The 18,278-nt window shown below is 54.0% G+C and overlaps 1 protein-coding gene across 9 annotated transcripts in view; it reads left to right on the top strand.

The window, feature by feature from the left end:
- Positions 1-18,278, top strand: part of PC (pyruvate carboxylase) — a 96,580-nt gene that overhangs the window by 59,622 nt on the left and 18,680 nt on the right. For 5 of the 9 annotated variants that reach the window (XM_035013352.1, XM_035013354.1, XM_035013353.1 and 2 more), the window contains 8 exons: positions 10,368-10,722; positions 14,052-14,187; positions 14,344-14,528; positions 14,739-14,904; positions 15,031-15,176; positions 15,336-15,453; positions 15,658-15,809; positions 17,342-17,460. In XM_035013352.1, the coding sequence (XP_034869243.1) occupies positions 14,052-14,187; positions 14,344-14,528; positions 14,739-14,904; positions 15,031-15,176; positions 15,336-15,453; positions 15,658-15,809; positions 17,342-17,460 (1,022 nt within the window). In that variant the 5' untranslated portion in view covers positions 10,368-10,722. Of the gene's footprint in view, position 1; positions 6-10,367; positions 10,723-14,051; positions 14,188-14,343; positions 14,529-14,738; positions 14,905-15,030; positions 15,177-15,335; positions 15,454-15,657; positions 15,810-17,341; positions 17,461-18,278 lie in introns of all 9 variants that reach the window. The other 4 variants (XM_035013351.1, XM_035013356.1, XM_035013355.1 and 1 more) reach the window with 2 other exon arrangements.

Below are 18,278 nucleotides of genomic sequence, written 5' to 3'. Positions count from 1 at the left end.
GGAGGGTGAGGAGGAAGGGGGTAAGTTCTGTTACAGAATAGACATTTGACATGTACATCCAACAGCTATTATTTTAAATCCCAACACTTCAACCTGCAAATGCCTATGTTGGTCAAGAGAGAGGGAGGGCAAGACAAGGTGTCAAGGATATGAACAAAGAAATCAGTCCCTTAGAAAACAAAAGAATAATTATCATGTTGTTAAATGAAATTATCAAAAGAATCTTTAGTTTGATATTCTCACAGGTTAACTGGTGTTGCGGAATGGCTTCTGAGATGCCTTAAGACATGGAGAGAGTGCCAAATTCATTTCTTCCTTAGCTCACCCCCATGTTTTAACTGAATTAAGCACTTGTACATCAGGCTTTTACAAAAAAAACCAGAGGCCTCTTTATTAGGTTCTGTAGCCAAAAGAGAAAATGGAGAAGGGGTGCCGTTCACCCAGACACACACACACACACACACACACACACTCATCTCTGCGTCAAGGTGGGCTGCTCGGGCCATCTGGTGCTCTTTCGGCGGCTGTTCAGGAGGTGAGGAAAGGGCCCTGATCGCTAAGTTTGCCAATTTCTGGGGCATACATCTGCCCACTGTGGCCAAGTGTAGGCGTCCAGTGTGATGCCACTGAGCACGGAGTTGGACAGAAGCAGAGTCAGGGAGCCAGTGGGAGTGAGCAGGAGTGAGCTGCATCCTCACGGTGGGTCCTTGGTGACATGATATGGCTGGGCAGATGGACTGTTTCTTAGGTTGTCTTGTTGGGGTCGAGGCGTGTTTCAGTGTCCTCGCAATAAACAGAGTGCTTCATGGCACAGCCCCAGCCCCGACTGGGCCTCGGCTGTCCTCTGGCTCTCCCTTCACAGCCCTTCTCCTGTCACCTCTGTCCATCAGAAGCAGGGCCAGCCCAGCAGCAGTCCAGCTTCTAATTCTAGAAGCTGGGCCAGGCACTAATCCGAGGGCTTCACAAGCATTAACTCCTTTGGTCTTTGTAACAACCCCACATGCCCATGGTGTTGCTGTCACTATGATGAAGAAATTGATGGTCAGAGGTTAAGCAACTTGCCCAGAGTCAGTGGGCTTGGTGGAGCCCTGATCTGAACCCAGGCAGTGGGACCCTGGGATCTTAAGCAGTGTTATCCCCATCCTCTGTGCCAGCATCTGAGAATTCTCTTTACGTGTTTCTTTCGTCCTCACACCCAGTTGGCCCTCAGCACCGCTGGTTTGTTGGGGTAAAATACAGATAAAATACAGGATGCCTAGTTAAATTTAATTTTCGGATAAACAACAAATAATTTTGTAATATGCCCCAAATAGTGCATGGGATATACTCACACTTTGAAAAAAATGTTATTTATCTGAAAATCAGATTTTGACCGAATGGCAGCCCTCGGGTAGTTTTATGTTGGTTGAGAACAGAGTCGGGAGTGTGGGAGGAGACTGAAGTGAGCGGTCTTGCTGCTCGTGGTTCTCTGGCCAGGTTGTGCTGAGGGCTACAGGTCTCTGATCCACAGTATGCTGTAAAGTAAAACATACTTAATATCTAAACTCCAAACATGTTTAACTTTTGCTTTTGTTCCTCTAAAGAAAGAATATTAAAACAGCATTTTGTAGGAACATGCCAAAACACAGGTAGGAAACTGCTTTCTTCCCCATTCTCCGAGGATAATCACAACAGAAATTGAAGAAGTCTCATACAACCAGTCTAACATTTTGCTATTCCAAAAGAGTCACTTGACCTAAACCGACTCATTCAGAAAACTGTCTAAATTCTTTTAAAACCCCCTCAGAGGGAAATGCCACTGTTCTGTCTAATCTGTATCTTTTGCTGATCTGACTTGGCCAGACAGTTTTTCTTAAAGTTAAATATCAGTCATCTCTGATGCAGCTTGGACTCATTATTCCTGGTTCTTGGAACAGCTGCTGCTAACAAGGAGTTTGGATGTGAACAGGATGCCCTGCCATCTGCAGATTTATCTTCCTTGGGCTGCTGCTCTTCCGGTTGTGCCTCCTGGAATGAGATGTCTGGGCTTTTCAGCTCAGAGGGCCACCGTGCAAGAGCTACTGGTCATTTCAGGCCTTGGCCCGGTCAGTGCATCAGGTGACAGTGGGTCCCAGCCAGCTACATATTATAGCTGCCTGTGGCCGGGCACTGGCATATTTCCCCTGGGACTATCCCAGCAAACGTAGGTGCTTTGGTCTCAGAGTAGGGAGGCGTTCTCTATCGACTTCACGGTCAGTCTTTCACCTGTACCAGGGAGACCCGCCCTGGGCTTGCTCCATCTCTTACTGCCTTCCCCACTTCCTCTTCCTCTGCTCTTCCTAGGTCTTAGTAACTACTCTGTCATGCAGGAAGATGCCTGCCATGTATATAATGTAGCATGGTTCATACCTAGAGTACATAAAGACTTACTACAATTCAGTAAGAAAAAGACAACCAGTCCAGTAGAAAAAGGGGCAAATAATATGAACAGGCAATTCATAAAAGAGAAAACCTAAAAATAATCTCAACAATTCTGAGAAAATATCCAGCTTTACTAATAATCAGAGAAATGATTTTCTACCCTGAGATTGACAAAAATCAATGTCTGACAGAAGAGTTGGCAGAGATGTAGGGAAATAGAAATTTCTGTTATGCTTCTGGTGGCTACGTCAGTTATTGGGACAACTGCTTTAGAGAGCTACTTGGCAGTATTGAGATTTAAAATGTGCTTGCCAGGGGCACCTGGGTGGCTGTCAGTTGACTTTCTGAGTCTTGATTTCAGCTCAGGCCATGATCTCAGGGTCGTGAGATTGAGCCCAATGTCAGGCTCTGCACTGAGTGTGGGCCCGCTTGGGATTCTCTCTCTCTCTCTGCCTCTGTCCCCCTCCCCACTTGTGCACACACACACTCTCTCTTAAAAAAAAAAAAAAAAAGGTAAAATGTGCCTGCCATCTGAGGCAGCAGTTCCAATTCTATGTGTAGGCCCTGGAGAAATTCCTGCACATTTTGTATATGGGTTCAAGGTTATTCATTTTTTAACATTTTAATTGAGATTATTATGGTTGTTTCCAAACATCCATAAAAATGGAGCAAATAGTACAATGAATTTCATGTACCTGTCCCCCGGTTTCAACAATGATCCCTTTGCCAATCTATACATCACAGTTTGTTTTTTTTTAAAGATTTTATTTATTTATTTGACAGAGAGAGAGATAGCGAGAGCAGGAATACAAGCAGGGGGAGTGGGAGAGGGAGAAGCAGGCTTCCCGCGGAGCAGGGAGCCCGATGCGGGGCTCGATCCCAGGACCCCGGGATCATGACCTGAGCCGGAGGCAGACGCTTAACGACTGAGCCACCCAGGCGCCCACATCACAGTTTTTAATAGCTAAAATTTGGAGACAACCTCTGGTCTGTGTCCCTAATTTGAGCATGGATGAGCTGTAGTATGTATACCATTATACAGCCATTAAAATTAATGAGCTAGGGGCGCTTGGGTGGCTCAGTCGTTAAGCGTCTGCCTTGGGCTCAGGTCATGATCTCAGGATCCTGGGATCGAGCCCCGCATCAGGCTCCCTGCTCAGTGGGGAGCCTGCTTCTCCCTCTCCTACTCTCCCTGCTTGTGTTCCCTCTATCGCTGTGTCTCTCTCTGTCAAATAAATAAAAAACTTAAAAAAAAAATTAATGAGCTATATTGACTTGTATCAATGTGGATAGATTCCAAATATGTTGGGTGAAAAAAGTGAGTTAAAAAATGACAGTATATCATTTATGGAAAAATTAGAACACAAGTGTATGTTCTGGATACACATCTAGGTAGATGTGTATCCAGAATCTAATCAGTATAAAATCCACAAGAGCAAGAAAAATTGCAGCTGTTTGTTGAGTTGCTTTTTTTCCTTTTGTTAACTTTAACTGTAATTTTATCAAAATAATATATGTGGACACTTGGGGAAGTCAAATTGTGTCATGAGGCCTGTAAAAACTCCCATCAGTCCCCTGCCCAACCTGCCCTCCCTGATTGTCTCCCCAGAGGCAAACACGTTACTCCTAGCTGCTGACACCCCTGTTTGCACAGGGCCTTTGACTCTGTCTGCTGGTCTCTGCTGTGGAAGACTTCGCTCCCTCCACCCCAGCCCCCGACCTGTACCACTTTCCCTGCTTAGGTAACCATTTTTGTTTAAGTACATTTTCAGTTTGTACATTATTAAAATCAAGTAAATATTCACACTTGAGAACCCCAGGTGCATATGTGGTAACATTTTCTTGTATAACCTCTCAGTTTCCTGGAGTTACTGTTTGCCTCACTCTTCATCCCTAAATTGCAGATTGCCATCTACTCTCCATTCTTTCAGGGGCTTCAGGCAATCTAGTACCCCCTTTCTCTCCCTCTCCTGGCCTCTGCTATAGTCCGGGCAGTGGTTCTCTGTCACCATCTTTCCGAGAGCCCCCCTTGCCTCTTTCTGTGCCGGCTCCCACGTTCCTCATCTTGGCTTATTTACTCCCTCATCTTGTTAGTGCCCCTTCGCCAGGAGCTTCCCAGGCAAATGGGCTCATGGGCAGTGAGCTTGCCTTTGCTGGATGTGCCCAAAAAGGTCTTTGTTTTGCCCCCCCCCCCCACTTGATTGGTAGTCTAACTGGGTGGAGAGTTCTAGGTTGGAGGACATCTTCCCTCAGAAGTAGCTTCTGGCTCAGTGTCCCTGTCAAAGACCGTTACGTGACCTTCTTCTCGTTCTCCTTTTTGGAAGTGTAGTAGCCTGGATAGTGGCCCCGAAAGATCTCTGGGTCCTCATCCCTGGACGCTGTAAATGGCAAAAGTGTTTTTGCAGAGGTGATGAGGGGAAGGACCTTGACATGGGGAGATGACCCCAGCTTACCTGGGGACCCTTTTAATGCTGTCACACGTGTCCTCGGGAGAGAGAGGTAGGAGATTACACATGGCAGGGAAGGCCGAGTGCCCCCAGAGGCCAAGACTGGAGGGATGTGGCCCCAAGCAGAGGTGTCTGGCAGGCACCACAAGCAGGGGGCCGTGGGATAGGACACCCTCTCCCAAGACTTTGGGGGGATCATGGCCCTCCCAGCACCTTGATTTGAGCCCATGTAACTGATGCTGAACTTCTGGCCTCCAAAACGGAGAGGGAATAGATCTTTGTTGCTTTAAGCCACGAAGTCTGTGGTGATTTGTGACGCTTGTGCAGCGAACTCATGCAGGAAGCTGGCGGACCCCGCCTGGTCCCCTCGCCAGGTGGGACTTGCGGCGTCACGCTGGCATCTCCAAGCGCCCTCGCCACCGCCGCCGGAGTGCACGTCCCCAGCATCGGGACTGCTTTGTGCCAGTCTTCCTGTTCTGCTCTCTGGGCAGTGTCCTCAACTGTCTTCTCATTCTTCTATTTATTATGGTTAAAAATGTCTGCAACTCTATTTTTAATTTCCTAGAGCTCTTTCTCGTTGCCTTTAAAATAGCTGCCGCCTCTCAATGCAATAGCTTCTCTTACTTCTCCAAGATTAATTATAGTTTTTTTCCTAACTATCTGCTCTCCATATTACTCTTCTCCTCAGAGTTCCCTGTTTTATTCCCCATTTGTTTTGGTGAGTTTGGGGTGATCGCCTCAAATAGCTGGTGATCTTGGCTGTCCATTCATACTGAAGAGTGACACAGACGCGGGTCGGAAAGCCTGGGTGCAGTGGGACTCGAGGGCTGCTCATCGCCGGCCACCACACCCCTTGGAGGAGAGACTGAGGCAGCCGCTTCCCCAGCACCTGCCAGTCACTGCCGCTCTGCCCTGGGCTGGTGGCTTCCTTGAGAGGGGTCCTCGCCATGCCGCCTGCCTGTCAGCCCGGGGCCGCTTTGTGGAAGCTGAGGGGTGTGTGGCGTCCCTGTCCTGCCTGGCCACCCTTCCCCAGTTCCCCGGGCTCTGTCTGCCACCTGTCCCCCCCGGGTGGAGCCTCTCCAGGGCCTGGGGGCCAGGGGCAGCGCCATCTGGCCTGCCTGGGTCTCACCTCCCTTGACTCTAGACCCTTGCCCTCGGGGCACAGGGAACTGTCGCGGGGGTGTTGGGAGGACCTGGCATGTGACCTGAGGGGTCTCAGGACCGAGCAGTCCTCCTGGGGGCCGCGGGTGTTGCTCTTCCTCGCTGCTCGCTACCTACACTTCTGTGTTAACTGGGCATCACTGGGCATCACTGCCGTTCATTCCTGCTTTTCAAGCAGGAGCCACGAGTCCTCCTTACCTGTGGCCACTACCCCTCGTCTAAGAGGTGCTGGCGGGTATTGCTGCCGCCGTGTTTCTGGGTTCTCGTTGTCTCTGGCCTACATTAGAACATCTTCCTCATTTGTCTTCCACCTTCTAGTCTTTCCTCCTCACATCCAGCTTCCTCAGAACGGCCGGAGGGGTCCCGCCACACTGCAGGTCTCTTCTCCCCTGCCTGGTTTCTTGGCTGGCACCTCCCGACCCCGGGGATACGGTCCTCGTCCCTTGCTGTGCTTGCAAGCTCCTGACCTGGTGTCCGAGTCCAGGTGCTGGCCCTTGACCTCCTCCTGAGCACCTTCACTCCTGCCTCTGGCCTCAGTGCACAGCCACTACGAGGCTGTTCCCTCCTTTGCCTTCGCTCCAGCTGCCCCACGCCTGAACCGCCTCCCCCTTCTCCTCGTCCTTGAAGATTCGGCCCTGGTGTCCTTCAGGAGGTCGTCCTGCTGCCTGCCCGCTCTCCGTGCAGCTGCATGCTCGCGCTGGCGCTGCTCGCTGCTCGTGGTCGCTGCCTCCCACTCGGCCTTCCCTGGAGGGGACACTGACCACAATCCTAAATAGCTCCGTACTCTGAAGGCCCTGCTGTGGCCTGGGTCAGCCTGAGCAGGTGAAAGAAGGGGACATTTTTACCAGCCTGTGTTCTCCCTTGTCCTGGTCCTTGGTTTTAGGGTCTCAGTAGGTTCTGGTCATCAGTGGAGAACCTGGGTCTGCTTGTTTCCTAGGGCTGCCAAAGCAAAGTCCCCGAAACTCAAAACAGAGATTTATTATCTCACACTTCTGGAGGCCAGAAGTCTAAAATCAAGGTGTCGGCAGGGCCTTGCTTCCTCCTGTAGGGGGGAAGGATGTCTACACAGAAGTGTAGGTAGCGAGCAGTGAGGAAGAGCAACACCCGCGGCCCCCGGGAGGACTGCTCGGTCCTGAGACCCCTCAGGTCCCATGCCAGGTCCTCCCAACACCCCTGCGAAAGCTGTAGGGGAGGGTCCTTCCTTATCTCCTGACTTCTGGTACTTTCTAGCAAGCCTTCTAGATGAATCTTTCTGGACACATGACCGTCTTCTCCCTGTGTGTCTTCATAGGATCTGCCCTCTGTGTTTGTCTTTCTCTGCTTCCAAATTTCCCCTTTTTATAAGGACATCAAGCATATTCTATTAGGGCCCACCCTAAGGGCCTCATTTTCACTGAATACCCATGCAGTTCCAACTAAGGTCACATTCTGAGGCCCTGGGGTTTGGGCCTTCCATAGGCCTCCTTGGGGAACACGGTTCAGCCCATACACTGGCATCTACTTTCCCGCTACCCTGGGACTGGGGTGAACTGCGTGAGCAAGTGGGGAGGGTGTCCTCCATGACTTTTCAGCAGGGGTGGTGTGCCGTAAAGGGGTCAGGGAGCTTCCTGGCCCACCCGCGTGCCTGCTGCATTCTGGGGTCTGTCTCCCTGCACAGCCACTGTCCAGAATGGAGTGCCAGTTGCCTTGCTCAGCCCTCCTGGTTCCCATCTTCTGTTTGGGAGGGGCTTTTTGCTGAACTTGCCCTTTCAGCTGAACTTCCTTGTTAACACTTTGGGCTCTAATCTGTGTGTAAGAGGCACTTGTATGTCCCACTAACTTGTGTGTGCGGCTCCTAGGAGGGGCTGTGACTCTTTGTCTCAGCATTCCATCATATTTCTGGAAACTCGTGATCTGAAGGATTCGTTCATTTGTTCGTTCATTAATTCATTCCCCAGACATTTAATCACGGCGTCAGGCACAGTACAGAGGACAAGGGAGACAGCGAAGGACAAAATAAACCGAGGATCCCGTCACCAAGGTCCTCCCAGTGTCTCGTGAGATGGGTCAACGAATCGTTATAACATTAAGTGCTCCTTCCCAAGGACAGATGTGACCTCACAGACATCCTCCATAGACAGGAAGACAGTGGGGTGTGGCAAGGACAGTGACAGAGCTTTTCCAGGGAGGGTGTGGAGCTCGCTGAGGAGGTGTGATGTCCAGGAATGCCTTCTGAGTGAGTCCTAAAGGATGTGGAGCTGTCAGGGCGTGGCCTTCTGACGCTCTGGTACCTGGGCAGGCGTGCGCAGGTCGGCAGTAGCTCTCCTTTTGCACCAGGGGGCAGTGTTCAACCTGCCAGTCTCCCCTGCCCTTGAAAGAGGCTGGGTCAGGGCAGCCCCTGCTATGCCAGTTGCACCCTCCTCATCCCTGTCCTTCCTGCCACTGCCCTGCAGGCCCAGACCCCTGGCTCGCCTCCTTTCTCGGAGCCTGATCCACGCCCCTGCCTACATATCCTGGCAGCCCACGCAGCACCATTTGTCCCAGTGTGGCTGTCCCACCCTCTTCCCCTGTCCCTGCAGCCTTAAATCAAGGGCTTGTGGGGCCATGCTGGCGTGGCTCTGAACCACGGAGGCCACTCACGGTAGCAGGCAGCTGAGCTGCCCCAGGCCACGTGCTGTTTCCTCTCCCGTCTCTGACTTTGGTATTCTCGTTCTCCTTTCTTCTTGTCTGTCACCTTCCCTGCTTTTGTGTCCTCTCTTCAGCTCCCCCTACCCAGACATCTCAGCCTTAGTCAAGCCTCTCTTGGGTGCTTTGATACCGGCTGAGTTCTTTCCTTTCATCTGTCCCTGCTGGCCACCAGCCCTGGGGCCCCCGTTAGACACAGTTAGGACAGTGCAGAGCTGCCTGGAGAGAAAGCTCCCCAGGAGTGGCCCCATCCATCAGAGGCTTGCTTCTGCCATGGCTGGAGTCCTCTGCCAAGAGCTCCTTCCTTCTGCTTTTGACCTGCTTTTGCTGGCACTGCTGACGCCAGCTGGGGGCCAGGGCTGGAGCCTGGTGGGGGTGCGCGTGCTGGGAGGGTCAGGGGAGCAGATGTATGGGAATCTTGTTCGTTCATTTGGAGATCCCTGGGGCCTGTTTCTGAGCCACTCTCCCTTCTTTTCACCCCCTCTGGCTGCCCTCCTACATGGATGTGCCGAGGGGCTTGGGAACGGGCGGCGGGGAGCCCAGACTGTGGGCTTCCAAAACCTCCATCAGCCAGGCACCCCCAAAGCAGGGCCATGGCTTCCCCTTCCGGTGTGCCTCCTGCCCACAGCTGCCCTCCGAGGCTGTAGGAGATGCTACATGACAGCTATTTAGGGTGGAAACTCCGGACAGATCCTTTTTTTTTTTTTTTTAAAGATTTTATTTATTTATTTGAGAGACACAGCAAGAGAGGGAACAGGGGGAGTGGGAGAGGGAGAGGCAGGCTTCCCACGGAGCAGGTAGCCCCAATGTGGGGCTCAATCCCAGGACCCTGGGACCATGACCTGAGCCGAAGGCGCCCCTGACAGATCCTTGAAGGAGCATTCCAGGGCCTGACGCTTGGCTCCACCACGAAGGTGGCAGCCTTACCCTGGTCCCAGCAGGGCTCCTCTGGCTGAGAGCACACCCACCCTGAGCACAGTGGCCGTATTGTGTGGACAAAAATGTGGACGATGATGGCCTGACAGCCGAATTTTGTGCTGTTCCTGGTTGCAAGAGGCAGCCTAGGAGATGTAGTTTAGGTCTGCAGTGGTGGTACTTCTAGTGACCTTTTGGTGACTTATTGGACAAATTGAAGCTACCCTAGCTTACTGGGGACACAGGATTGCTGGCACTGTTGGCCTGCTCCCTGGTGGGACCTGCAGAGGCCACTGGTGGCCCTGCTGGAAGTTCAGGCCAGTGACAGGGCTTTTATCAGGAGTGGGATTTTTGGGGTTTTGGTTTCCAAGCGCCCGTCACGCTGTGCTTTCGATGAAAGCCACAACTTACTCCTTTAGTTGGTGAAGACTCCATATGCCCTGATGGATCAGAGCTCCCGCTCTGGAGGGCGGCATACACATTGGGCTCAAAACCAGCCCTGCTGGGTGGCCTGGGTGTGGTTCCTTACCTGTAAAGGGTGTGATGAGGAATGGTAAGAGTTGCCTGAGTTAGTACTTGATTACATCCCGTGCGTAGCTCCGTACCTGGTGAAGACTAAAGGCGCTGCTCGGTGTGCGGTCGGCACGGGTCCCCACCTGCCAGCACTGGCCTGGCACGTAGGCAGAGCTTGGGGAGTGCTGCGTGTCCTCAAAGCCAAGCGGGCGGGCCATCAAGACTGGGCAGAAGGCGCCCCGACCTTTCCCCTCCCTCCTTCCACAGGTTGTTGTAGGCACCTTCCTGACTTGATTGTTACCACTGCCTTCTCGAAGGAGAGCGCTGAGCTTATTGATCCAGTGTTGGAGGAGAAATCGAAGCTCGGAGAGAAGCAGGAAGTGTGGAGTCGTGCTGAGAGGCGGCGGGGAGAAAGCGGGTGTTGCAGACACCCCCTGCCTCACTGTGCCTCCGCTTGCCGGCAGGGCACTGTTTATGCGGCCCGAGTGAGAGTCAAAGCTGTCTTGCTCCCTGTCTCTAATGCACACCCCGAGGCCAAGGAAAGGGATCTGTCAGCTGGCATTTGCAAAAAATAGCGAACAGGCCTCTCTGGGACGGTCAGCTCTCTGGAGAGGAAACCAGGGTAAGGGGTCTGCGGGTGATGGTTGTTGCTTTTCTCTTACTCACGGCTTCTTTCCCCATCGCTGAGGCCAGGGAAGGAGATGTTTGCTCCTGTGCATCCCCCGTGTGGAGCAAGGCGACATGGTGTGCCTGGGGCAGGTAACCAGGCGCTTGCTGTGCTTGGGCCGCATCTGAGTGGCCTCTCCTCCTGAGGAGATCTAGCCGGCGAGGCTGTCCTGTCCGGGAGAGCAGCCTCCCCAGCCCAAGGGTTCCAGGGCTTTCCAAGATGCCAGGTTTGGTTAACGAGGCCCTTGGAGCTTTTAAGGGAGATTCTTAGCCAAACTGTCCGTGAGTTTGAGGATTTCTTAGTTACCATCCACCCACCGAAACCCATGCTGGGAGCCTGGCCCCAGCCGCACACCACTCACCTGTGACCAGCACCTGTGGCTGTTCTCTGCCCTGGTGTGAGGATGACAAGGATGCCACCTGGAACAGCGCCCGAGGGAAGGCCGGCACTCCGGAGGCTGTTTTTGGGAAAGTGCCAGTGTGAGGTGAGGCTGGCACTCAGGTCACTCCACGATGCCAGGGCTTGATCTCTGAGCAAGGGGCCCCATTTAATGCCAGAGGCAGCCCCTCTAGGAGGGCTGTGGGAAGGGAGTCTGGTACCCGGCGGCCTCCCCATTGCCCTCCGCTCCCACCCCAGGGGCTCTGCTTCTACTGGTGGGTCTGGCCAGGTGCCTCCAACAGTGAAGCTTCCTGCCTCCATCCCACCTCCCCCCACCAAGCACTGCACAGGGGCCTCTCCTCCCTTCTGGGTTGGGAGAGGGGGCGAGATTCAGGGAGCAGTGGAATCTGCCCACTCAGCACCTCCCTTTGGCCCATCCCAGAGCCCACAAGCTCAACATACCCAGAGTGGACTCATCACACACGACCCATGAATATCCTGCTTCCCGGAGGAAGAGGGTTCTGTGAGGCAGCCCACCTCTGTCCTTCAGGTTTCCTCCAGCTGTAGTTGATTCTGGAAAGGCCTCAGGAGGCACCAGGCAACTGACCGCCCACCCCTGGGTTTCAGGTCTAGGAGGAGAGTAGAATTTGACAAGGGAAGAGGCTGGGTGCTGAGCTAGCCAAGTTCTAAGAAGGGTGGACATGTTCTGGGAATGAGAGGACATTTTACTTCATCCCTGGTCCTTCTGTCCCCGGCCCAGAGCCCAGCTCTTGGTGTGTAAGGTGGTCTTGCCGGGGAAGGCCAGGCTGCAGGGTCTGTGAGAATCAGACATGGGAGTGTGTGTGGTGGTGGTGGTGGGGGGGGCGCTCTGAGGCCTGCGTGGGTGTTTTAGGCTCCCTCTTTTCCTCACTGTGAGCTGGGAGGCACTTGGTGCCCACCCTCTGCACAGCTTCCAGGGATCCCTTTCTGTATCTGGAAAAAGCAGGGAGTATGAGGGGGTGTTCATACACAAGATGACGGGGTAAGTGCCTGAGGGATAGCAGGAGCAAACCCACGCAGGTGGAAGAAAAAATTGGGCCTCCCCGGAAATAGTTGAAACTTCCAGAGGTTTGAGAATCTTGGTGCCACTGGCCTGGGCCATGAGGCTGCTCACCTGTAGACAGGTAAAGAAGACCTGGAGCTGGCTCACCTGGGGCAAGAGGTGAGGAAGGTGAGGTGGCCCCACTGTGTGTGTGGGGGGGAGGGGGCCCAGCCTCACTGTTGTTTCGCAGGATATATGGGAGTCCTTCACCTCCCCCAGGGAGACGATTCAGACATTCCACTTAGCTTTTTTCCACAAAGATCTTCCGATCCCTTCCATATATGTCTCCGTCGTGCTAATTGTAAATGACATCCCCAGTGGAGAAGGTATAGACTGTATGGAGAAGCATAAAGAAGGAAAAGAACAACACTGCACCAATTCTAGAACATGGGCGTGAGTGACATGCTGTCTGACAGAGCTCTTTCCAGTTATTTTCCTTGCCTAAAAAAAGCTTCCTGAAATCATATTATTTACCGTTTTAATTTCCGTAGCATCACGTTGTATCACAAGCATTCCCCTTGTCGTCAGAGCTGTGCAAACAAGCATCTTTAATGGTTACATTACATCTGTATAGATGCCCTAGTGTTGGATCTTTAAGTGGCTTCTAATTATTTGCTATTGTAAATAATGCTGTTTTGAACATCTTTCTGCATCTATCTTGGTTCCCATTTTAGAATATTTCCTTGGGTTAAATTCCTAGAATGGTAACCACAGGGCCAAGGGGCAGAAATATTTCAAAGGCTCTTGATAGAATTTCCAGGGAGCTTTCCAGAGAGCTGCCCTGATATCCGGACCTCACCTGGTGGGTCTGTCTCCCATAGGCCTTACCCACACTAAATCTGGTTGTTTTACAACACTGTTGCTAATTTAATAGGCCAAGTGTCACCTCACTGTTCTCGCTTGTCTGTGGTGAAACTGCTGATGGTTTCTTAACCACTCCTGTTCACTGCTCTGTTTCTGAGCTTGTCCTAAAGGAGCGCTTTGCTTCTTCTTGACTTAACCCTATGTGGTAGTTTGGACTCTTTCTACGGGGCCTTGTCCCCACTGCAGAGCTGCCTGTGGCCCCGAGCAGAGCAGGCTTTCGGTGCCCAGGACAAGGCGAGGTGGGTGCTCTCTGGTATGTGTGCCATTGTCGTCTGCCGGGGCGGTGGGCCCCAGTGGCTCCCCCAGGAGAGCGTGCCCCTCCCAGTGGGCCGGTTACCTGAAGCAAATCTCAGGGGATCAGGCTGCTAGTGGAGCTGTGAGGGGGAGATCACGGGGTGATATCTGGAGTTCAGTGCACCTCAGGTGGCCGTTGATAGAGAAGGAGGCTTCTACCACTGTGTGAAGAAGTCGTGCTCCTGAAGTCTGAGTGGAGGCTTTGCTTCCTGAGACGGCACATTGATGCAGGTTGGCTCCTTGAGAGATCTGTCATTACCGTAGTTGCCTGGCCAGGCGGAACCCCAGTGGAGGGACACAGGGGCCATTGTGGCGCGGGGAGGTCCTAAAACCCAGGCTGCTGGGCCCCGGAGAGGGCACCGAAGGGGACTCTGATGAACGCACATTGAGGGCACGCAGGATTGCTTTAGGAGCTGGAAGTGTTTTGAAAGTTATTAGAGCGCTAGGGTGAGCTTGGATTCTGTTTGGGTTTAACTTTGCTCCCTTCCCTACAGCCAGTCAGTACCCCAGGGATTATTGGGCTTGGCCAGGGATTGAGGGTGAGCCTGCTGGCTTTCGTGTGGGGCACTAAGGGGCAGTGAGGGAGGGGGGCTGGGGTGGGACCCTCACTCTTCCTGAGGGGAACCCTCTTTGCCGAATCTGCTCTAACCCGGCTCTGACTTCCCAGATGCTGAAGTTCCAAACTGTCCGTGGGAGCCTGAGGCTCCTGTGTATCCGCCGAGCCTCCACCGCCCCCGCTGCCTCCCCAAATGTCCGGCGCCTGGAGTACAAGCCCATCAAGAAAGTCATGGTGGCCAATAGAGGTGAGTGCCCTTGGGGCCGGCGAGAGGAACCACGTATCCAGCCCAGCCTTAGCATTCCTGTTCTGCCCTTGCCCTGCGTACCAGCTCCCCGCCCCACTTCTGCTTCTGTAAGGACCCAGGAATCTAGCGTCTTGTCCCTTGCCTGCTCCTTTCAAGGGGAGATTGCCATCCGCGTGTTCCGGGCCTGCACAGAGCTGGGTATCCGCACTGTGGCTGTCTACTCAGAGCAGGACACAGGCCAGATGCACCGGCAGAAAGCAGACGAAGCCTACCTCATCGGTCGCGGCCTCGCCCCGGTGCAGGCCTATCTGCACATCCCAGACATCATCAAGGTGGCCAAGGTGATCAGGGCGGGCCTGGGTGCTATGCGTGGCCTCCAGGCCAGCCGCAGTAAGTGTCTGTGAATAGGGGAATGAATGAATGAATGAATGAATGACTGAACGAGCGAACCAAGTGGGGTGGGGGGAGGTGCACGGGCCACGGGGTTGGCTCTGGGCCTGTGTGAAGGAATTGGAGAGCTGCTGCACTCCTCCCACTGCTCCTGCCCCCAGGAAAACAACGTGGATGCGGTGCACCCTGGCTACGGGTTCCTGTCGGAGCGAGCGGACTTCGCCCAGGCCTGCCAGGATGCCGGTGTGCGCTTCATCGGGCCGAGCCCCGAGGTGGTCCGCAAGATGGGAGATAAGGTGGAGGCCCGGGCCATTGCCATTGCTGCAGGTACGTGTGGCCGACAGGCCACCAGGGGCCGCATGGCTCAGGAGGGGCTGTCTGAGGAGGGGGCTGGCGGGTTTGGGCAGGGATTCCAGCCTGTTACAGAGGACCCACGTGCCTGTCTCCTAACAGGTGTCCCCGTGGTCCCTGGCACAGATGCCCCCATCACCTCCCTGCACGAGGCCCATGAGTTCTCCAACACCTACGGCTTCCCCATTATCTTCAAGGCCGCCTATGGGGGCGGGGGGCGTGGCATGAGGGTCGTGCACAGCTATGAGGTGAGCAGAAGCCCAGGGCTGGGAGCAGAGCAGGGAGCCCAGCTGGACTGTGAGGCCACCCACAGAGCAGACCCTGGGGTTCCGAGAATGGGTGGGGTCCTGCAGAGGGTGAGACAGAGCTGTAGGGCCCAGTGTCTGCTCCGCTTGCCTGCCTCTCAGGAGCTGGAGGAAAACTACAACCGGGCCTACTCGGAGGCTCTGGCTGCCTTTGGGAACGGAGCGCTGTTTGTGGAGAAGTTCATCGAGAAGCCGCGCCACATCGAGGTGCAGATCCTAGGTGAGCGTTCGCGGGGCCACTGCCCAAGGCAGGCTGTGGAGGCTGGACTGGTCAGGGCCCAGGCCTTGGTGGTGGTGGTTTCTCTGCTCACTGCTCCGACTGCTGGGAGCCGGCATTGATCGGCCCTAGTAGTTGTGTGGGGGTTGGTGGGTATTTGGGAAGTGTTTAGATCCCTGGAGAAGCTGAGTTTCCCTTTCACTGTAGGAGACCAGTACGGGAACGTTCTGCACTTGTATGAGCGAGACTGTTCCATCCAGCGGCGGCACCAGAAAGTGGTTGAGATTGCCCCTGCCGCCCACCTAGACCCCCAGCTTCGGACACGGCTCACCAGTGACTCTGTCAAACTTGCTAAGCAGGTGAAGGGCAGGGGCCTTTGGGGACAGTCTCCCAGGTGGACATAAGGAGCCTGTTCCTAGAGGCTCCCTCTGAGCTCCTGCTGGCTTAGGCCTCATGCCAGGGGTCCTATCCGGATGGGGACGGTCTGCTAGGGAGCAGGGAGGCCCAGAGTGACTGGCTCTGGGAGGGTGGGGTAGGGACCGTCTGGGAGGAGAAAGGGCTGACACGGCTCTTTGGGATCCTCGCTGTGTGAGAGCAGAGGTTCCAGGCCCAGAGACCCAAGCCTGGAATCCAGAAAGGCTGAGAAGAGGGAGGGAAAGAGGCCACTGGCCACTCTGCACAGATGGAGCTTCTGCGTGGCACTGACTAACCACTGGAACAAAAGGAATGAGATCCCGTGGATTCTGGCAAGATTAAGAAACATTATGAAGGCATTTCTTCTCATTCATTCTCGACCGTCCCCGGCATCCCATCTATTGCCCCCCATTGAATCCTCAGGTCCTCCTCTGCCAGTCTTCGCTCTACTGGGCATGGAGGCGGGAGATGGCATACTGGCTCCCCCAGCAGTGACCTGCCCCCCAGGCCTGGCCCGGAGACCACCTGCCATGGCCAGGCCTGTAGCAGGGGTCCCGCTGTCTGTTCTTTGTTCAGAAGAGAGCCCACCCCCTCTCAGAGTCCAGGCACCCTGCCCCCACCCCGGCCTCCCCTTCCCGGGGCCCCGAGGGAGAGCATCTTCTCAGATCTGCCTTCCCCAGCAGACGGGGTGGGCCCTGGTCCTGCTCTCCTTCCAGAGCTGTGCTCCCGCAGACCTCTCAGGCAGCAGACGATTCTGTGACCTTACCGGCTGAAAGACTGGGGCAGCTCTCTGCAGAGAGGTTTCAGCCACAGTTAATATGAGGCTTGGTCAGGCTCTAGTTTAGAGTTGGCATTTGGGTTATTTCATATGAGGAGTAATCTTACTTGGAGCTGGGTCTAATTTATTGGCTTATTAGGACACGTGTCACTCTATAACAGATTTGAGGGAGCTAACTGAAGTCTGTTTTGTGGTTCTGGTAGGACCAGAGTGAGACTGGAATGAGGGTTGAATTTTGCATTAGAATCTTCACTGTTGGTTCCTCTCAGCGGACACCTCTTTGGGTCATGGCCAGAGGTGGTGACGAGTAGAGCAGAGGGGAACTTTCTGAAAACCCTCTGAGAGTGAGGAGGTCCAGCAGAGGCCGGGGTAGGTGTGGCTGAGAGGGTGCTGGGATGCTGTCCTCTGGAGAGAGGGTGCCGAGTCTGGGGCGCATGGCAGCTGCTGAATCTTGCCCCAGACAAGCCGGTGCAGCCACCAGAGGCTCAGGCGGAGTCCTGGGGAGCCAGCCAGGCAGGGGCCCAGCTGTGGGCTACGTGGGCTGCGGGCATTCTCCCCGGGGCAGGGCTGGTTGTGCTGTCCATTGGGGCAGGGCATGTGGCGGTCTGTTCCTTTTGGAACCGGCCCGATGGCTGAGGCTGAGCCAGAGTGGCTGCCAGGCCCCATCAGTCGGGCCCCACTGATGCGACCGCCCCGCAGGTGGGCTACGAGAACGCGGGCACGGTGGAGTTCCTGGTGGACAGACATGGCAAGCACTACTTCATCGAGGTCAACTCCCGCCTGCAGGTGGAGCACACTGTCACCGAGGAGATCACCGAGTGAGTGGGGCGGGGGCAGTGGGGGCGGCAGCCTCTGGGAAGGGGCAGCTTCCAGCTTTCTGGTGAAATCCATGTCAGCGGCTCCTGGGGAGCTCAGCGTATCTGCTAGAGAGCAGTCAGGGATCTAGGTACTTACTTTTTACAAAAATTATTATTGGAAAAGCATTACATGTGGGGCGCCTGGGTGGCTCAGTGGGTTAAGCGTCCAACTCTTGACTTTAGCACAGGCCATGATCTCAGGGTCGTGGGATAGAGCCCTGCATCTAGCTCTGTGCTGGGCATGGAGACTGCTTAAGATTCTCTCTTTCTCAAAAAAAAAAAAAAAAAAAAAAGAGAAAGAAAAGAAAGAGAAAGAAGGAAGGAGGGAAAGGAAAAAGGAAAGGAAAGCATTATATGCCTATTGTAAGAATTAAGGAGCAAATAAAAAGATTGAGAACTCCACCCTCAAAACCAGGATCCTGAGGCGGCTCAGGCCGGGTGTGCCGGGGGAAGGTCTCATCTCCAGGGTTTCAGATGAGGAGCCGGAGGCTCAGGGCAAGAGAGTTGCCAGCCCAGCGCAGCATTGCTTGTGCGTGCTCTAACTCTCCTGGTTTTGTTCCATCTTTATTTATTTTACCATATAAATAGTTTGACACAATTGAGATGTTATGTGTAGAATTTCTATTCTACTTAATTGAAAGCATCCTCCAGGCCACTGTTCTTTCTGAAACTGTAGGTGTGTGTTTCATAGCTTAGGTACATGGCCCTCCATTGCTAGACACTCAGGTCGTTTCTGGTTTTTGCAGCTCGTAAGGGTGGTCAGTTACCATCTTTGTGCC

The sequence above is a fragment of the Mirounga leonina genome, unplaced genomic scaffold (assembly GCF_011800145.1).
Source record: "Mirounga leonina isolate KUSES-001 unplaced genomic scaffold, KU_Mleo_1.0 Mir_166, whole genome shotgun sequence".
Classification (NCBI taxonomy): Eukaryota; Metazoa; Chordata; class Mammalia; order Carnivora; family Phocidae; genus Mirounga; species Mirounga leonina.
This window is presented reverse-complemented; position numbering and strand designations above follow the sequence as displayed.